General features: G+C 40.3%; 1 protein-coding gene across 1 annotated transcript; it reads left to right on the forward strand.

The window, feature by feature from the left end:
- The first annotated feature begins 8,263 nt into the window (after positions 1-8,263).
- On the forward strand, positions 8,264-19,670 carry LOC122919563 (glycine-rich cell wall structural protein-like). Its single transcript, XM_044268653.1, has 8 exons — positions 8,264-8,419; positions 12,477-12,536; positions 12,818-12,880; positions 13,373-14,278; positions 14,545-14,601; positions 15,310-15,633; positions 17,124-17,202; positions 19,316-19,670. Exons 1-7 carry the CDS (start codon positions 8,359-8,361, stop codon positions 17,162-17,164), a joined length of 1,512 nt encoding a protein of 503 aa, XP_044124588.1. The 5' UTR covers positions 8,264-8,358; the 3' UTR covers positions 17,165-17,202; positions 19,316-19,670.
- Positions 19,671-20,067: the final 397 nt, after the last annotated feature.

Below are 20,067 nucleotides of genomic sequence, written 5' to 3' on the forward strand. Positions count from 1 at the left end.
GGCAGACACCATCACACACAACCACCCTCATTCACAGCCCAGCAGAGAATATCGTTCTGCTCGCTCTGCTAGGGCATCTCCCTTCCTGCTGCAGCACTGATTGGCTCATCCAGGCTGTCTGTCAGTCTGGAAACCAATCAGTGCAAGACCCCCACCACCACCACTTCCTCTCAGGGTCACGTAAGACCCCTTCTTCCTCCCTAGTGCCTTTTTCCCACCGACATGTGCTCTAAAATGGCACTACGCACCGTTTTAGTGGTTTTGTCCGAAACTAACCTGAAAATATTTGAGATCATCTGCCGTCTGAAAAATAGCAACGTTCAAAGCGAGCTGGGTCGCTTGACTTTGCAATGTTTTTTTTTCATGTTTTTAGCATTGGGGGTAATATTAGCATTTTCTAATCATTTCAGACCTTTAACTGATTTAAGCCCTTTAATTGATTGCTATGTGTGTGTTAAAGGAAATATGAATTATTAATATTTTGTGTTAATATCAATAATTATTATTCATAAATAAGCGTGAGTCGTCTATTGATAACTCTATATTTATACTATAAATACTAATTAACTCTGTTGCACTTACACTTTTTCCCTGAACTACGTGCGTTATACTACTACTGCAGCGACTACTACAATAAATGACTATTCGCTGTACTTTGAATAATAAAAGGAATTTATTAAAATATTTACACGTCTACAGTCTATTATTGCTATGATTATATACACTCACCTAAAGAATTATTATGAACACCTGTTCTATTTCTCATTAATGCGATTATCTAGTCAACCAATCACATGGCAGTTCCTTCAATGCATGTAGGGTTGTGGTCCTGGTCAAGACAATCTCCTGAACTCCAAACTGAATGTCAGAATGGGAAAGAAAGGTGATTTAAGCAATTTTGAGCGTGGCATGGTTGTTGGTGCCAGACGGGCCGGTCTGAGTATTTCACAATCTGCTCAGTTACTTGGATTTTCACGCACAACCTTTTCTAGGGTTTACAAAGAATGGTGTGAAAAGGGAAAAGCATCCAGTATGCGGCCGTCCTGTGGGCGAAAATGCCTTGTTGATGCTAGAGGTCAGAGGAGAATGGGCCGACTGATTCAAGCTGATAGAAGAGCAACGTTGACTGAAATAACCACTCGTTACAACCGAGGTCTGCAGCAAAGCATTTGTGAAGCCACAACACGCGCAACCGTGAGGTGGATGGGCTACAACAGCAGAAGACCCCACCGGGTACCACTCATCTCCACTACAAATAGGAAAAAGAGGCTACAATTTGCACAAGCTCACAAAAATTGGACTGTTGAAGACTGGAAAAATGTTGCCTGGTCTGATGAGTCTCGATTTCTGTTGAGACATTCAAATGGTAGAGTCTGAATTTGGCATAAACAGAATGAGAACATGTATCCATCATGCCTTGTTACCACTGTGCAGGCTGGTGGTGGTGGTGTAATGGTGCGGGGGATGTTTTCTGGGCACACTTTAGGCCTCTTAGTGCCAATTGGCCATCGTTTAAATGCCACGGGATACCTGAGCATTGTTTCTGACCATGTCAATCCCTTCATGACCACCATTTACCCATCCTCTGATGGCTACTTCCAGCAGGATAATGCACCATGCCACAAAGCTCAAATCATTTCAAATTGGTTTCTTGAACATGACAATGAGTTCACTGTACTAAAATGGCCCCCACAATCACCAGATTTCAACCCAATAGAGCATCTTTGGGATGTGGTGGAACGGGAGCTTCGTGCCCTGGATGTGCATCCCTCAAATCTCCATAAACTGCAATATACTATCCTATCAATATGGGCCAACATTTCTAAAGAATGCTATCAGCACCTTGTGGAATCAATGCCACGTAGAATTAAGGCAGTTCTGAAGGCAAAAGGGCGTCCAACACCGTATTAGTATGGTGTTCCTAATAATTCTTTAGGTGAGTGTGTATATATATATATATATATATATATAGATAATTGGGGCATATCTATATAGGCTTGAGAAAGGCTCATATGCGAGCCGAAACGTCGTTTGTGCCACCTATGGGTGAATAAACCTTTTTTTCACTGAAGATTCAACTGGAGTGCAGTCCGATTTCTTTGTTCCGTATTAGTGGGTAAGCACCAGTTACCATACTCGGACAGTGCACCCTCTATATTTGTTTTTTGGCCTGGTGGGGCTGCTGGTAATTTTTTTTTCCATATATATATATCTATATACACTCACCTAAAGAATTATTAGGAACACCATACTAATATGGTGTTGGACCCACTTTTGCCTTCAGAACTGCCTTAATTCTACGTGGCATTGATTCAACAAGGTGCTGATAGCATTCTTTAGAAATGTTGGCCCATATTGATAGGATAGCATCTTGCAATTGATGGAGATTTGAGGGATGCACATCCAGGGAACGAAGCTCCCGTTCCACCACATCCCAAAGATGCTTTATTGGGTTGAGATTTGGTGACTGTGGGGGCCATTTTAGTACAGTGAACTCATTGTCATGTTCAAGAAACCAATTTGAAATGATTCAAGCTTTGTGACATGGTGCATTATCCTGCTGGAAATAGCCATCAGAGGATGGGTACATGGTGGCCATGAAGGGATGGACATGGTCAGAAACAATGCTCAGGTAGCCCGTGGCATTTAAACGATGGCCAATTGGCACTAAGGGGCCTAAAGTGTGCCCAGAAAACATCCCCCACACTATTACACCACCACCAGCTTGCACAGTGGTAACAAGGCATGATGGATACATGTTCTCATTCTGTTTACGCCAAATTCGGACTCTACCATTTGAATGTCTCAACAGAAATCGAGACTCATCAGACCAGGCAACATTTTTCCAGTCTTCAACAGTCCAATTTTTGTGAGCTTGTGCAAATTGTAGCCTCTTTTTCTTATTTGTAGTGGAGATGAGTGGTACCCGGTGGGGTCTTCTGCTGTTGTAGCCCATCCGCCTCAAGGTTGTGCGTGTTGTGGCTTCACAAATGCTTTGCTGCATACCTCGGGTGTAACGAGTGGTTATTTCAGTCAACGTTGCTCTTCTATCAGCTTGAATCAGTCGTCCCATTCTCCTCTGACCTCTAGCATCAACAAGGCATTTTCGCCCACAGGACTGCCGCATACTGGATGTTTTTCCCTTTTCACACCATTCTTTGTAAACCCTAGAAATGGTTGTGCGTGAAAATCCCAGTAACTGAGCAGATTGTGAAATACTCAGACCGGCCCGTCTGGCACCAACAACCATGCCACGCTCAAAATTGCTGAAATCACCTTTCTTTCTCATTCTGACATTCAGTTTGGAGTTCAGGAGATTGTCTGGACCAGGACCACAACCCTACATGCACTGAAGCAACTGCCATGTGATTGGTTGACTAGATAATCGCATTATTGAGAAATAGAACAGGCGTTCCTAATAATTCTTTAGGTGAGTGTATATATAATACATCTGACAGACAGATACCCATATACTGGGCCCACATACAGGGGACCCATATGTCCCCACTGGCCATACAGTGCCAATATATATGTACATAATACAGGGGGTGTACATATATACAGTATAGACCAAAAGTTTGGACACACCTTCTCATTCAAAGAGTTTTCTTTATTTTCATGACTATGAAAATTGTAGATTCACACTAAAGGTATCAAAACTATGAATTAACACATGTGGAATTATATACATAACAAAAAAGTGTGAAACAGCTGAAAATATGTCATATTCTAGGTTCTTCAAAGTAGCCACCTTTTGCTTTGATTACTGCTTTGCACACTCTTGGCATTCTCTTAATGAGCTTCAAGAGGTAGTCACCTGAAATGGTTTTCCCTTCACAGGTGTGCCCTGTCAGGTTTAATAAGTGGGATTTCTTGCCTTATAAATGGGGTTGGGACCATCAGTTGCATTGTGGAGAAGTCAGGTGGATACACAGCTGATAGTCCTACTGAATAGACTGTTAGAATTTGGATTATGGCAAGAAAAAAGCAGCTAAGTAAAGAAAAACGAGTGGCCATCATTACTTTAAGAAATGAAGGTCAGTCAGTCTGAAAAATTGGGAAAACTTTGAAAGTGTCCCCAAGTGCAGTCACAAAAACCATCAAGCGCTACAAAGAAACTGGCTCACATGAGATCTTTGGTTCCAACCACCGTGTCTTTGTGCGACGCAGAAAAGGTGAACGGATGGACTCTACATGCCTGGTTCCTACCGTGAAGCATGGAGGAGGAGGTGTGATTGTGTGGGGGTGCTTTGCTGGTGACACTGTTGGGTATTTATTCAAAATTGAAGGCATACTGAACCAGCATGGCTACCACAGCATCTTGCAGCGGCATGCTATTCCATCCGGTTTGCGTTTAGTTGGACCATAATTTATTTTTCAACAGGACAATGACCCCAAACAAACCCTCAGGCTGTGTAAGGGCTATTTGACCATGAAGGAGAGTGATGGGGTGCTGCGCCAGATGACCTGGCCTCCACAGTCACCGGAAATGAACCCAATCGAGATGGTTTGGGGTGAGCTGGACCGCAGAGTGAAGGAAAAAGGGCCAAGTGCTAAGCATCTCTGGGAACGCCTTCAAGACTGTTGGAAGACCATTTCAGGTGACTACCTCTTGAAGCTCATCAAGAGAATGCCAAGAGTGTGCAAAGCAGTAATCAAAGCAAAAGGGGGCTACTTTGAAGAACCTAGAATATGACATATTTTCAGAGTGTTCACACTTTTTTGTTATGTATATAATTCCACGTGTGTTAATTCATAGTTTTGATGCCTTCAGTGTGAATCTACAATTTTCATAGTCATGAAAATAAAGAAAACTCTTTGAATGAGAAGGTGTGTCCAAACTTTTGGTCTGTACTGTATATATGTATATATTAGAAATATATATATATATATATATATATATATATATATATTCAAATTTCACCCTTCCCTCTACAGCGTGTGTGTCTATGGTATACATATGACATATGGTAATTGGATAACTATTTATATTAGAAGGATTAAGGGTGCGGTACATACTGCAGGGGATGTATTGTTGGCTAGAGGACACGAGGTTACATCTCAGGAGTCTTCTTGCGCACTTTTTAAGCTGATTAAGCAAATACTTTTGCAATATATAAATGATGAGAGACAGAAATGAGTATCTAAAAACAACTCAATATATAAATAAAAAATGAAAATATTAATCAAAATGAATAAGAATAAAAACTATATTATGCATAGTTCGGATTAATAAAGGATTTTTTTTAACAAAATTTTATTTTTATTGCACTATATAACATTACAACAAAAAGAAACAAAAACAACTCTTTACACTCCACCAGGTTTGCCAATGTTCAGAAATTCCTGGACAGTCTGTAAAAATAGGGAACTTTTTTCAGCGTCTGTAAAAAAAAACAAAAAATCTTATGATTTTGAGCGGGTCATTGTGATTGTAATTATCATCTTTTTATAGCTCATTCTAAAGACTGATAATGCATTTATATCAGTATACCGAGCGTGAGACATGTTTTACTTAGAATCCTTATCATTCATTGTGGTTTTCAAATTTGTCCATAAAAAACATTGGCTGTCCGTGATTTTTAAATAAGTTGTCCAGAAAAAAGAAAAATTCAGATTGGCAACCCTACAGCCCACGAGCAACAAATAGAATGAGAAGAAAAAAAAAAAAGGACAAAGATATGGAAAAAAACACATAAAAAGTAGAATTTTTGGGATAAAATGCAAAATACATGTTTGAAAAAAATAAACAAAAAATTCATATAATCGACAATAAAATGTATACAAAATTTAGTAATCAAAGTAAATCGTTTACTGTGACCATATAAAGTGTATTGATTTCACAGAAAAGAGAAATAATTTTATACACAAATACAGGGAGAATGTGAGGAATAAACTACGTACAGATGATTCAGGAACAGGTAATATAATGATTCAATAAGAGACAAATGCAACACGGAGACCATCAGTATCACACAGACTAAAAAGGATGAATAATAAAATGAAGACTCCCCTCCCCCTCCTCAGCCCCATAACAAATTTTAAACTAAAAGAGAAATAATAAATGAATACATAAAATGAGTAAAGAAGAAACTAAACAATTCAAATCTAAAAAATAATAAAAAATAAACAAAATAGAAAAAATACCATCTAAAGATAGATAGATAGATAAGAAATGACCACCTGGACCATAAAAAAACCTTCTATTTGAAGCACAATTGCATTCATACACTGCAGTAGCTTGTTTGCCACTGACCTCTAATCATTACCAAGAGCGCCTGCACTGGTGCCGTGAGAGAGACCATTTTAGGCATGAACGGAAAACAGTGGTGTTCGGTAATAAAAGCTGGCTTTGCCTTGGTACTGATGATGGCCACATCAGATTTCACAGAAGGGCTGAAGAGCAGCTGCTGTCACTATGCATAGTATAGAGAAACAGGACCAACACCAGCGGGTGTGGGGTGCCATTAACTACCTACCATGGCTGTTCCCATATGGTATTTGTGGAGGGGACATTGACCATCCTTCAGTATGTCCAGGACATCATGGAACCAGTCCTACTTCCTTTTTTGACTCAGTGAGGAGATGTGGTGTTCCAACAAGATAACACCAACACCACACACTGCCTCAGCTACACAACAGGCTCTTCAGGGTATCCAGCAGCTTCCTTGGCCAGCTCGTTCACCAGGCCTTTCCCCTATGAAGAATGTCTGGGACTAGATGGGGTGACGGATCTCCCATGTAGAGTTGCCAACAACCACCTTGTCTGAACTATGGCTCTAAGGCAAGGATGCCCAACCTGCGGCCCTCCAGATGTTGCAAAACTACAACTTCCAGCATGCCTGGACAGCCTACAGCTATTAGAGCATGCTGGGAGTTGTAGTTTTGCAACAGCTGGGGGGCCGCAGGTTGAGCATGCCTGCTCTAAGGTGGAAGAGCTTGGAATGACCAAGGAGGATCTCCAGCATCTGTATGACCGCTACCTGACAGAGGGGCAGCCTTGTATCACAGCAAGGGGAGATGTCACCCTTATGAATGTGACCCTCCCTCAACATATACCCTGCTACATAATAAAGGGGCTTCACCTTGGTTATGTGATCATTCACCGAGCACCAGCAGCAGGTAATACTCTATATAATCTCAGCTCAATCACATTCAGTTTTCAAGATGTTCTTTTCTCATTTTCTACTACTGTAGATAGGGATAGATAGATAAATAGATAGATAGATAATTGATGGATAATAGATAGATAGATAGATAGATAGATAGATAGATAGATAGATAGATAGATAATTGATGGAGGATTGATAGATAGATAGATAGATAGATAGATAGATAATTGATGGAGGATTGATAGATAGATAGATAGATAGATAGATAGATAGATAGATAGATAGATAGGAGATAGATTGATAGATAGATAGATAGATAGATAGATAGATATGAACTAGATCAGGGGTAGGCAATCTTTGGCACTCTATCTGTTGTGAAACTACAACTCCCAGCATGCATACTGCATACTTGCTCTGCTAAGAACTCACATACAAATGAATGGAGCATGCTGGGAATTGTAGTTTCACAACAGCTGGAATGCCGAAGATTGCTGACCCCTAAGCTAGATAGAAAGACAGATAATAGATATTAGATGGATAGATATGAGCTAGATTGATGCAAAACTTTTTTTAAAAAAAGCTAATTAATAAAATGGATATAGAAGAAATGAAAATAATTCAAATTAAATCAAATCAAAATTAATTTAAGAAGTAGACTAAGAGGAGACAACAGAAAGAAAAAAAGTAAAGCAATAAACAAAGAAGAAAACATTACCATAGAAGAAACATAAAACTATGTTACAATAGTAGAATAACACAAAGGTGCACAAAAGAATAAAAGAAGAAGCGCATTGATATACAACTTAATATGATCTACAAATTGATTAAAAACAAAATAAGCAAAAAAAATAATTCACCGAAACTGAATGTTCTGTTAGTGATGATAAGACTGACACTAAGGCAGATTGATAGAGAAGGAAGGTGGGATAGGGATGCAGGAGAAGACAAGGAGGGGGGAAGATGGCATCAGTAGGCAGGGTGAATCACAGGAGTTCCCACCCTACAACTGATGGTTAGGTGTTCTGGGACTGAATAAAAGTAGAGCCATAAACAGTCGCACCCATGGGTGTCAGCTCCCTGTGAGCCTCTCACACCCTCATGAGGCATGCTTTGTCAGGCTCATCCCAGGATACAAGCCAAACCAACAGATGTGAGATCTCCTCCCACTGAGCCGTCTCTATATATGATACTGACTTGGTGAGGAAGAGATCCTGTGCTCAGAAACAGGGGACCTCCAAACACCAGGATGAGTAGGTCTGGTCCCATCGGGGCCCTCCTGTGCTGGACGGCTGTGCTGTGTGTCTGCAGTAAGTATTATAAGATATCAGATATCATTCATATATAAGGTGGGGGAGCAGATACAAAATATCACATAATGAGAGTCCCGTTCATCCAGCTCAACCTTCCTCAGGACATAACTGTTTGCATGTTTCTTTACTTTTTTATTTTTTACTATAATTATTATATTTTCTTAGCACACAATTTTTTTTATTGTAATCTCTGCTGTTACTATAATGCTAAGCAAATATTTAAATTTAAACTATTATTTTATTATTTTTAATTTATTTTTTCTTATCAAGCAATTGTTTTAAAAATTATTTACTTATTTTTTATTTCATATACCGGTATTTATTGTATTTTTAGAAGGAAATTGTTCACAAATTATTTTCTTATTTTATTTTTGTTTTGGAATCCATTCAGTCCAATGACTCATTTGATCATTATACCACAAAAAAAAAAAATGCACGCACCTATTGTATTCAGAATATTCCATTGCCTGTAATTAATTTAGCAAAAATATTGTGACAATCACTTTTATTATTATTATTATTATTATTATTATTCCAGCACAAATAGTGAGATTTTTTTAATGGTTCCTTCCTTACTTTCACACACATATTCTACAATTTTTATATAGTCCGGACACAGAATTTGAGATTGTATAAACGTGTTTTATACATATTATTTAGCAGTTATCGCATTTTGCCATATCAATAAATTAATACACACCAGTTAAAATTTGGCCCATTAACTCTACAGAGACATGACACAAAACTTGTGCAAATAATGATAGGGAGTGCCACCAAGTGGACAGAAGCTCTGGTCCGCTGTCCATGGTCCTGAGTTGATGGTGTTGTGTTAAGGCTACTTTCACACTTGTGGCAGAGGATTCCGGCAGGCAGTTCCGTCGCCGGAACTGCCTGCCGGATCCCTCAAAACGTATGCAAACTGATGGCACTTGTCAGATGGATCAGAATCCTGATCCATATGACAAATGCATTGAAATGCCGGATCTGTCTCTCCGGTGTTTTGGGGAAAAACGGATCCGGCATTTTTTTTCCACATTTTTTCCGGTCTCAGAATGTGCAGACCGCAATGCCGGATAGGTTTTCCATGAACACTCGTGGCCGGATCCGGCATTTATGCATTTCAATAGGAAAAAATGGCGGAGGCGGAATTCCGTCAAGTGTTCCGGAATTTTGGGCAGTATTATCTCCGTCCTGAAAAGGCAAAAAGACTGGACTGAAGACATCCTGAACGGATTGCTCTCCATTCAGAATGCATTAGGATAAAACTGATCAGTTCTTAGGACGGAACTCAATGCCGGAAAAGAAAAACGCTAGTGTGAAAGTACCCTAGGGCTCCAATTACAGTAGGTGAAGAGCCCCAGCACATACCCCTGCATGTCTGGCCTAGGAATACACGGAGGCACACAACTTGCAGGCAGTTGTATTGGGGGTGCAACAGTTGTACCACACCAAGTTAGGATATGAGGATTCAAAGTACATGGAGCGACTTACTTCAAGGTATCCAAGCTGCATGAGATGACTTGCTTCAAGGTATCTAAGCTGCGTGAAGTGCTTGCTTGAAGGTATCTAAGCTACGTTAAGTGTTTGCTTGAAGGTATCAAAGTTGCCTAAAGTGACTTGCTTCAAGGTATCCAAGCTGCATAAGATGACTTGCTTCAAGGTATCTAAGCTGCGTGAAGTGCTTGCTTGAAGGTATCTAAGCTACATTAAGTGTTTGCTTGAAGGTATCAAAGTTGCCTAAAGTGACTTGCTTCAAGCCAAGCTTCTCTAACTCAAATTATGGAGTGTATAGTGCTCCTTCCACACTAAAGTGACAATTTGACTTGCTAAGCTCATGTGGACACATCTGATGTACCTTTGGGATGACTTGTTTTAAGGTTTCAAGGTTGCATGAAGTGATTTTCGTTAAGGTTTCAAAGTTGCATGAAGTGACTTGCTTTAAGGCAGGGATGCCCAACCTGTGGCCCTCTAGCTGTTCCGAAACTACAACTCCCAGCATGCCAAGACAGGTTAAGCATCCCTGCATTAAGGTATCAAAGTTGCATGAAGTGACTTGCTTTAAGGTATCAAAGTTGCATGCTTAAATGTTTAAAAGTTGCATGAAATGACTTTCTAAAAAGTCATGCCTCTCTTAGACCACCTTAAATTAGGGGGATCTACAAATATAGGTGCAATTGTCCCTTCCACAACCAAGTGCCAAATGGACTGGCTGAGCTTGGTATTTCTGACTGAGATAATGGTCAGAACATCTGACACCACAGTCGCTGGAAACGATGAAGGGCGGTTTCCTAATATTTGCTTAGGCAGCAAATTATTGATACAAGGGTGTGATGGGGCGTGTAAGAGCAGCCACGATGATTGAGTTATGGGTTAGATTGCAGGACAGTCCTTCTATAATATCATGTGAATACCTCATTGTCTTATGTCATATTAGCCCAGAAGGGAAGGCAGGTGCAGTTTTCAACCATTTCCGCCCTGTGCATTTTATACACGGCACTCACTGAGCTACATGTATATAATATACGATGCAGTAAGGATGGGCTTCGGAAATACTTGTGGGGATATATATATATATATATCTACAGCACCAGGATGATGGTAGTAGGTCATGACCAGTGAGACTAAAATTGCTTTATTTAGCTGCTTGAATTTTTCTGACTTTCAGGTCTGAGGTTTAGAGACTATTTGACATTTAAAAAGTTAAAGAAAAATTATAGCAAATTTTCCATTTTTTATTTATTTACTAATGTTCCATGATTTATTTAAGCTTTATTATTATTTTACCAATGTTCTCTACTGGGGAACATGACAAAAATTACCAACTGAAGGAATGATTATGAATAATAATAAAAAAAAAAATATATATATATATATATATATATATATATATATATATATAATACCTATATTAAAATAACATAAAATGTCCAGTTGCAAAAAAAAAAGAAAAATCAAAAACTCATCTTTTTCCGTCTTACTAATTTTATATGATTTATATAGTTTTATGATTTTTCCCAATTTTTCTTCTGAACATTAGGCATAAAAACACATGTATAAAGTTGAGTTTAAAATAATAAAACTATTAATAAAAGTCCAGTCTTCCTTATTTATAACTACAGCTCCAAAACTGTCTAAAAAAAAATTGTCAGTTTTTTTGTTGTCGTACTAATTTTACATGATTAGCGTGACATTAGAATTTTTCCAAAATTTATCTTCTGATTTTTGAGGAACATGTGGCATAAAAAGCAAATTCAAAGAATGATTAAGAATAATAAAAAAGAATATAAATATTAATAATAAATAATTAAAATGTCCAAAATTAAAAATTACCCAAAATTTGAATCTGTGAGTTTTGTAGTTTTTGTCTACTAATTTTACATGATTAAGAATAATAAAAAATAATAAACATGTTAATAAAAATAACAAAAATTGCCAAATGCCAAAAAATTTGAGACTGTCAGTTTTGTTATTTTTGTCTTTGTATTTGTGCAATAGTATGATTGGCAAAACATTAAAAATGCAATTAAAAATTAAAATAAACAAAAATAAAATAATATTATTCATAAAAGTCCAGTCATCCTTAGTTATATCCATAGGTGCGCAAATGTACTGAAACAAAATATATATAAAATGTTAGTTTTGTTGTTTTTGTCAGAATTTTGCATGATTTCCAAAGGTATACAAAAAAGATACAAAATAATATAAAAATAATAAAACAGTAATAAGATCACAAAAAAAAAATAAGCAACAATCTAAATCGGCAAGTGAAGGGTCAAAAAAACATTTTTAATACTCTGGTCTAAAGGAACCTGTCAGGATAATTGCAACACTTGATGGATCACTTTCATTGCCGGGTACAGAATGTCAGGAAACCAAAAAACACAATTATTTGGTACACAACAGGGAGGCTCCATGGAGAGGAGCTGGTTATTGTGTCGTGTTTTATGTGACAGGTTCTAGATTAACAGATATTATCAGACTTTTACAGAAAATAGTACAATATATATACAAATATGTAAAACCAAATACTTCATGTGAGTTTTCATCTTGGCAGATGCTGCTCCACAACCGAAGTATTGCAGGAGCCCAAGCTACAAACCAAGCGGTTCCTCAGGTAAATTATGTGTAATACCAGTATTACAATAAAATATTGTCCAGTGAATAACATGTCACATAGATAGATAGATAGATAGATAGATAGATAGATAGATAGATAGATAGATAATAAAAAGACAAATTGATAAATATAAAATTAAATAGATGTATAAACAAATAGATGTGAGATGGATAGTAGATAGATAGATAGATAGATAATCATGTATATGCTTAGTGTATTATAATTATCTCCTTACCACAGTTTTCTCTTTTTTCACTATCTTTTTTCATTTCCTGCAGATCCCCTGGCCTCATTCCCTGTGTGTGATGGGACACCGGGCTTCATCCAGGTTTCTTCGTCTAGTGGGTATTCTAGAGATATCTGGCAGAGCCTTGCACAACATACATAATATCAGTTGTTCCTAGTAATCTAGATAATGCCTCCAATATTATGATGATATGCTATTGACGTTGAAATGGGCGGTATAGGGTGAAGATATACACAGACTCAGACAGGGATCTGACAGTCTAATGAAGCCCCAAAGACCAGTGGCATCTCATTCTAGGTCTAGGATTTATACTCCAATCAAATGCAGAATTCAGCTCTTACATCAGGAATAATTAAACCTAAATGCTACTGGCTACAAGTTGTAGATAACATTCCAGACACTGAAACAGCAGGGGATAACGCCATATAGTCTGGCAGCTACTAGAAAAAATTGTGAATGCAGCTTGGTATGAAGGTTAGAAGAAGGTCACCGAAAGGTCAACAAGATAATAAGACTTCAGGAATATGTTTGACAAATTGTTAAGGTACGAAGGATCCCTTCACAGACTTTGCTTTGGTTCTTGCAGGTCAGTCTGGGTCCATGAGTGGTGGAAGCAGCTCCCAATCTCTGCAAGCCAATATTCAACGCACGGTTATCCAAGGAGGCAGCATGCAAAGTAGTAGTGGCACCTGGTCATCTGGTGGAGGTGGTGGAGGAGGAGGAGGAGGATCTGCCCAGAGCAGTTCTGGAGGAGGAGGTGGAGGAGGAGGAGGAGGATATGCCCAGGGCAGTTCTGGAGGAGGAGGTGGAGGAGGAGGAACATCACAAATTTTTGTTGCAGGAGGTGGAGGCACAGGGGGTAGCTCTTCCCATCTAAACTCTGTCGGTATGGGATCAGGAAATGTCCTCCCACCACGTGGCGTTTCTATTATCCACAGCAGCTCCTCTTCGTCTTCTGGTTCAAGTAGTGGTGGTTCATATTCAGCAGTTGGAGGAGGGACTGGTTCATCTCAACAAAATGCTATAAATCAAGGAAACATTAGGATTTCCCAAGGAACTGGTGGAGGTTCGTTTGGCCAGAGTTCTGGAGGAGGTTCATTTGGCCAGAGTTCTGGAGGAGGATCATTTGGCCAGAGTTCTGGAGGAGGATCATTTGGCCAGAGTTCTGGAGGAGGTTCATTTGGCCAGAGTTCTGGAGGAGGTTCATTTGGCCAGAGTTCTGGAGGAGGTTCATTTGGCCAAAGTGCTGGAGGAGGTTCATTTGGTCAGAGTGCGGGAGGAGGTTCATTTGGTTCAAGTTCTGGAGGCGGATCATTTGGTCAGAGTTCTGGAGGAGGTTCATTTGGCCAAAGTTCTGGAGGAGGCTCATTCTCTGGAGGAAGTGCAGGCTCTGGCCAGCCAAACCGTGGTGGTAGTATCGTTGTTGTTGGAGGCTCTTTCGGCACTGGCTCCATATCTAGCGGTATTTCCTCAGGCTCTTATAAGCTACCAGGTAAATATGGAAACAAAATAATAACTTATAGTTTTTATAGTCATTTAATAAGAATAGACCACATTCCGGCATTTGTTCACCTCTGTAAAGACGTTGGCCAAGGACTTTACAATCATAGCTGTTAATCCACTTGTCTCCTTCTGTGATTTCTCTATACATCCCTAGTGGAGTTGCTGTTAAAGCCTTTGCATTGCCTTGGCTACATCAATTTATGCTTTTTTGATTGACTGATTTTCTATTTAATGGTTTTCATCTTTTATTTCCAGCGAACATAAAAGCAGAAGATGTTCCAGTGTCCCTAGGATGTGATAAAAAAGGACAAAGTAAGAATCACATTAAGGATCTTTAGAGGCTGAGGCATCTGATTCAAATCAATACAGTTACCAAGTACCTAGCAGCAAAAATGAGTGTAGACCAACAGAAGCTGTATACAGATCAGCCCCCTAGTGGTGGAAAAATGTAACCAACATTTTTAAACAATGGATGGAAGTGTGTAAAGGACAAATGGTCTTTAATTAACGTGGTTGGCCCACATTATTTATTACCTAGCCACAAGATGGATGATAAATGTATGATCACTGGCAGTTCTGACTGCACGGACCCCTGCTGATCACAACAGCAGGGTTCCAAAGGTTTCCTGTGTGAATGGAGCTATAGTGTGCCTGTGTGACCACCGCCTTACAAACTTCTATGGGACTTCTGGAGAAAGCTGAGCACTGTACTTGGCAGTCCTGTAAACAGAACTGAGCTGTGGTCAAGCATGCACACTACAACTCCAGTCACACAGAGGACTGGTCAACCCCAATTCCCGCGATTAGTGGGGATACCAACGATGAGACACACAGAATACGTGATTGATGTTGGTCTTGAACCAACCCCTTTAAGAAATATAGCACTGGAGCTTTATCAAGTAGGTTAAGAAAGTGCCCTGATTTTCCCTGCTGCTGATTCCTTTTATAGTTGGGACTATACTGCTAGAACAGAGGTCCGTTCAACACAAAATAAATCACAGATTCTGAATCTCTTTACAGCCGGTCAAGGATCCAACCAAGTTGGAGGGACTGGAAATACTGGTGGAACAGGTGGAACAGGCGGAGGGTTCGGCCAGATCTCACAAACCCATGGCGGAGGTTCAGGAGGAACTGGTGGTGGTGGAGGAGGAGGAGGAACAGGAAACATTGGAGGCGGATTCTCACAGATCTCCCAAAGCCATAGCGGAGGTTCCAGTGGAGGATCAATTCATCAAGGTACTGGAGGATCAATTCATCAAGGTACTGGAGGATCAATTCATCAAGGTACTGGAGGAGGCACAGGCGGTGGAAGCTTCTCCCAACAATCCCAAAGTCAAAGCTCAGGTAAGGAAAAAAGGGAACACTGTAATATCTCAGGATGCCATGATTTATCAGATTACCTTCTGCATAAAATACAGCAATGCAGAAGTGTTTTACTTATGCTGGGTGTTGTAGTTTCTCAGCAAGGAAACCGGATATAATAACGGCTTAGTTGTCTTGCAGCAATAGAACCAGTATACTTCTCATGTACTGATTCCAAGTTACACCTTGTATTAAACTCCAGAGCTGCACTCACTATTCTGCTGGTGGAGTCACTGTGTACATACATTACTTATCCTGTACTGATCCCGAGTTACATCCTGTATTATACTCCAGAGCTGTACTCACTATTCTGCTGGTGGAGTCACTGTGTGCATACATTACTTATCCTGAGTTACATCCTGTATTATACTCCAGAGCTGCACTCACTATTCTGCTGGTGGAGTCACTGTGTACATACATTACTTATCCTGTACTGATCCAGAGTTATATCCTGTATTATACTCCAGAGCTGCACTCGCTATTCTGCTGGTGGAGTCACTGTGTACATACATTACATTACTTATCCTGACTGATCCTGAGTTACATCCTGTATTATACTCCAGAGCTGCACTCACTATTCTGCTGGTGGAGTCACTGTGTACATACATTACATTACTTATCCTGTACTGATCCTGAGTTACATTGTGTATTATACTCCAGAGCTGCACTCACTATTCTGCTGGTGGAGTCACTGTGTACATACATTACATTACTTATCCTGTACTGATCCTGAGTCACATCCCGTATTATACTCCAGAGCTGCACTCACTATTCTGCTGGTGGAGTCACTGTGTACATACATTACATTACGTATCCTGTACTGATCCTGAGTCACATCCTGTATTATACCCCAGAGCTGCACTCACTATTCTGCTGGTGGAGACACTGTGTATACACATTACTTATCCTGTACTGATCCTGAGTTACATCCTGTATTATACCCCAGAGCTGCACTCACTATTCTGCTGGTGGAGTCACTGTGTACATACATTACATTACTTATCCTGTATTATACTCCAGAGCTGCACTCACTATTCTGCTGGTGCAGTCACTGTGTACATACATTACTTATCCTGTACTGATCCTGAGTTCCATCCTGTATTATACTCCAGAGCTGCACTCACTATTCTGCTGCTGGAGTCAGTGTGTACATGCATTACTTATCCTGTACTGATCCTGAGTCACATCCTGTATTATACTCCAGCGCTGCATCCACCATTCTTCAGACCTCAAAGATGAAATCTCATAGCATTCTCTGCTAGTATGGTGACTGTACATGTGCAGTAATCTAACTTAAGAAGAAGTAACTGTCCTCAGAAATGCAATTAGGGGTGTGTCTGTCAACAAGCTTGTTGACTGTTTCTAATGGCAATCAGCAAAACCAAAAACCATAATTAGCCAGTGCTGGAAATCTATATACTGTATACATGATGGATAAATAGTAAGGAGATGTTTTGTATCTTTGTATACAGGTTCTATACAAAAACAAATTCCCCAGTCCCAGTCAGGCTGATGAATCTATGATGGAGCGTGTAATTGGTCATTAAAGAGGTAAGGTTGTCAGGTCCACAGCTCAAAGGGATGAGGGCAACCTGGGGAGAGGGCTGACAATTATAGTAAGGGGGCCAAGTAAACATTTTTGCGTTTGATCATCTGCTCCATAGTTTCTGCAGACCCCACTGAAATGATAGAGACAGTTGCAGATATTTCCGCTGTGTGTGAATATACCCGTATACTGCAATACTGTATACAGGTGAAACTCAAAAAAATTGAATTTTGTACAAAGTTCATTTATTTCAGTAATGCAACTTAAAAGGTGAAACTAACACATGAGACTCATTACAGGCAAAGCGAGATATTTCCAGCCTTTATTTGTTATGAATTGGATGATTATGGCTTACAGCTAGGAAACCCCCAAAGTCACAATCTCAGGAATCCTTTGCTCAGGGGGTATGGATTAATTAGCCGATTAGAGTGAGATATTTTGAGCCTAGAATATTGAACCTTTTCACAATATTCTAATTTTAAGTAGTATTAATTCATCTCTTTTTAAGTTGCATTACTAAAAATAATGAACTTTTGCACGATATTCAAATTTTTGAGTTTCACCTGTATCTGTTCGTAGAGGTCTGATCACTAGGACCTTCCCCAATCTAAAGAGAAGGACAACTAGCTTATGTAAAAATTCCCAATAGCGCTATACTTCCCTCCTCACTGTAAAGCTGCAGTATCGCAGCAGGACCGCAACGTAACTGCCACGCTAATGTGGTAAAGGGACTAAAAGTAACAGTGGTATTACTGTTACTTTTAGTCCCTAAAGAGAAGGAAGTCTTCCTTAAAGGGGTTATCCCATCTTAGACAATGGGGCATATCGCAAGGGACCCGCACCTACAAGGAGAACAGAGCAGAGAAAGTGGAGGAGGGCGCACTGCGCATGCGCAGCCGCCGAAAATAGCCGAGCGCTGGCTCGGCTATTTCCGTCGGCCCCATAGAAATGAATGGGAGCGTTGGCCGCGCATGTGCGGTGCGCTCCCATTCACTTCAATGGGAGAGGCGGGGAGCTGTGCATGGTGGTGGTCGGACCCTGGGAAACCCGGGGTCCTCCAGCCACAACTCTCCCCGGCTCAGTTCTCGTTGTAGGTGCGGGTCCCAGAGGTGGGACCCACACCTATCAGACAATGGGGGCATATCCTTGCGATATGCCCCCATTGTCTAAGATGGGATAACCCCTTTAACATATCAGAGATAGGCCTCATTCACACTGCTGTAATTTAACGCATCTAATAGGTCTGCAAGACATGGACCTCTCACAATTCAAGTGAACCAAATCTAGATCTCAATAGACAGATTGGTTTGCTTAGAGCACAAGGGCCTTGTTGTATCCTGGTCGATCTTCTGACACTTACAGAGACCCTAAATATGGCCGTATATTTTAGATAGTAAACAGTCGACTTTCCTAATCTCCATGTACATGCAGGCTCAGCCAAGCTTGCATATGTTCCGATTGGGGAATAGCCATTGGCAGAAACCTCTGGTGGTGGCTTAGCTCTCCAAGAATAAAAGCATTGAGTATGCTGAAATACAACTGCCTGATTCTTCTCTGCCAATGAAGGAGAGGCGAGAGGCCACCACACAAATTACATGGCTAGCCGGTTCTGCCAACAATCAAATGCGTACGTCAGCTTAACCTTCCGGCTGTCCAAATGAGGTCCTGGGGACGGTAGTAAAAGCTTACCGTAAACCAATCTTCAGAGAGAGAACCTAGCCTGACATTTTCTCACCAACCCTGTATACATAGGTAGCGGACTCTCAAAAAGGAGAAAATCCCTACATACCTGCCCTTTAGTTAAAAAGTTCAAATGGGCAATGAAGCATACAATTAGTCATGTACGATGAGAGGCAGGAGAGACATATATTTTGTCTCTCCTGCTTCTCCATTAGAAGACCTCCAAGTACCTGCCTTCACATAACTTCATTGCCAAGGGGATATATTTTATAAATATCACTACTAGTGATGACACTGTGCATCGAGCGCCCAAGGGCAATGAAGAGCAGGGTTCTAGACGAAAGTGACAACCAGGTCCACCAAATGACAATGACCACCCTAAACTGCCTGATCGCTCAGATTCTGATAATTCTAATACTTACATCTTTTACTTCACAGGACACGGCTCCTTGATCTGCCGCTGGTCGCCATGTGGTGCACTTTTTTTTTTATTATAAATAAGTCCAGACAGAATTTGTATATATTTATTTTTGTACCGATCCTCCCTCGCGTCTCCTACAAATGTACGGTATTGCCATCATGACGTGTCTAGATGGTCTCATCGATGACAGGTTCTTCTCACGTGTAGCTTCAGGACTTTTTTTTTTTTTTTGTTCCTCCTCCAGCCCACTAAACAAGCTCCCACAGGGAGCATTTTGTGCCATACAGAGTGTTTGTTTAATTCTTTGGAAAAAATTGAATGTGAAGTTGTGTTTTTCATATGTGCAATAAAACCTGCAAAGGACGTGTCAAAGTGCTGTTGTCTTAACATAACAAAAAACACACTCTCCTGTCCACAGACCCGATGCTGTTTCATTCCTGGCCACCTCCAGTAACAGCAGGACCAGGAAGCTGCTTGGTCCCATGACCACTGCTGCCAATCACAGGCCTTCAGCAGTACCACTGAAGCCACTGTGACCACTAAGGTCCGTGACTGGCCAAGCTGCTTCTCAGTCCTACGGGCACCAGATGCACCCAAGAATGAAGCAGTGGTGAAATCGCGACACAGTGTATTTGCTTCTTTTATGTTCAGGAGGACAGGGGAGGACCTTTCAGAACAGTCCATAAATATGCACAATATAAAATAACACTATAATATAGAAGATGGGTTCTCCAGAAGTAGACCCCTATTTACCAGACATTGAGCTCAA

The sequence above is a fragment of the Bufo gargarizans genome, chromosome 9, assembly GCF_014858855.1.
Source record: "Bufo gargarizans isolate SCDJY-AF-19 chromosome 9, ASM1485885v1, whole genome shotgun sequence".
In the NCBI taxonomy this organism is placed as follows: Eukaryota; Metazoa; Chordata; class Amphibia; order Anura; family Bufonidae; genus Bufo; species Bufo gargarizans.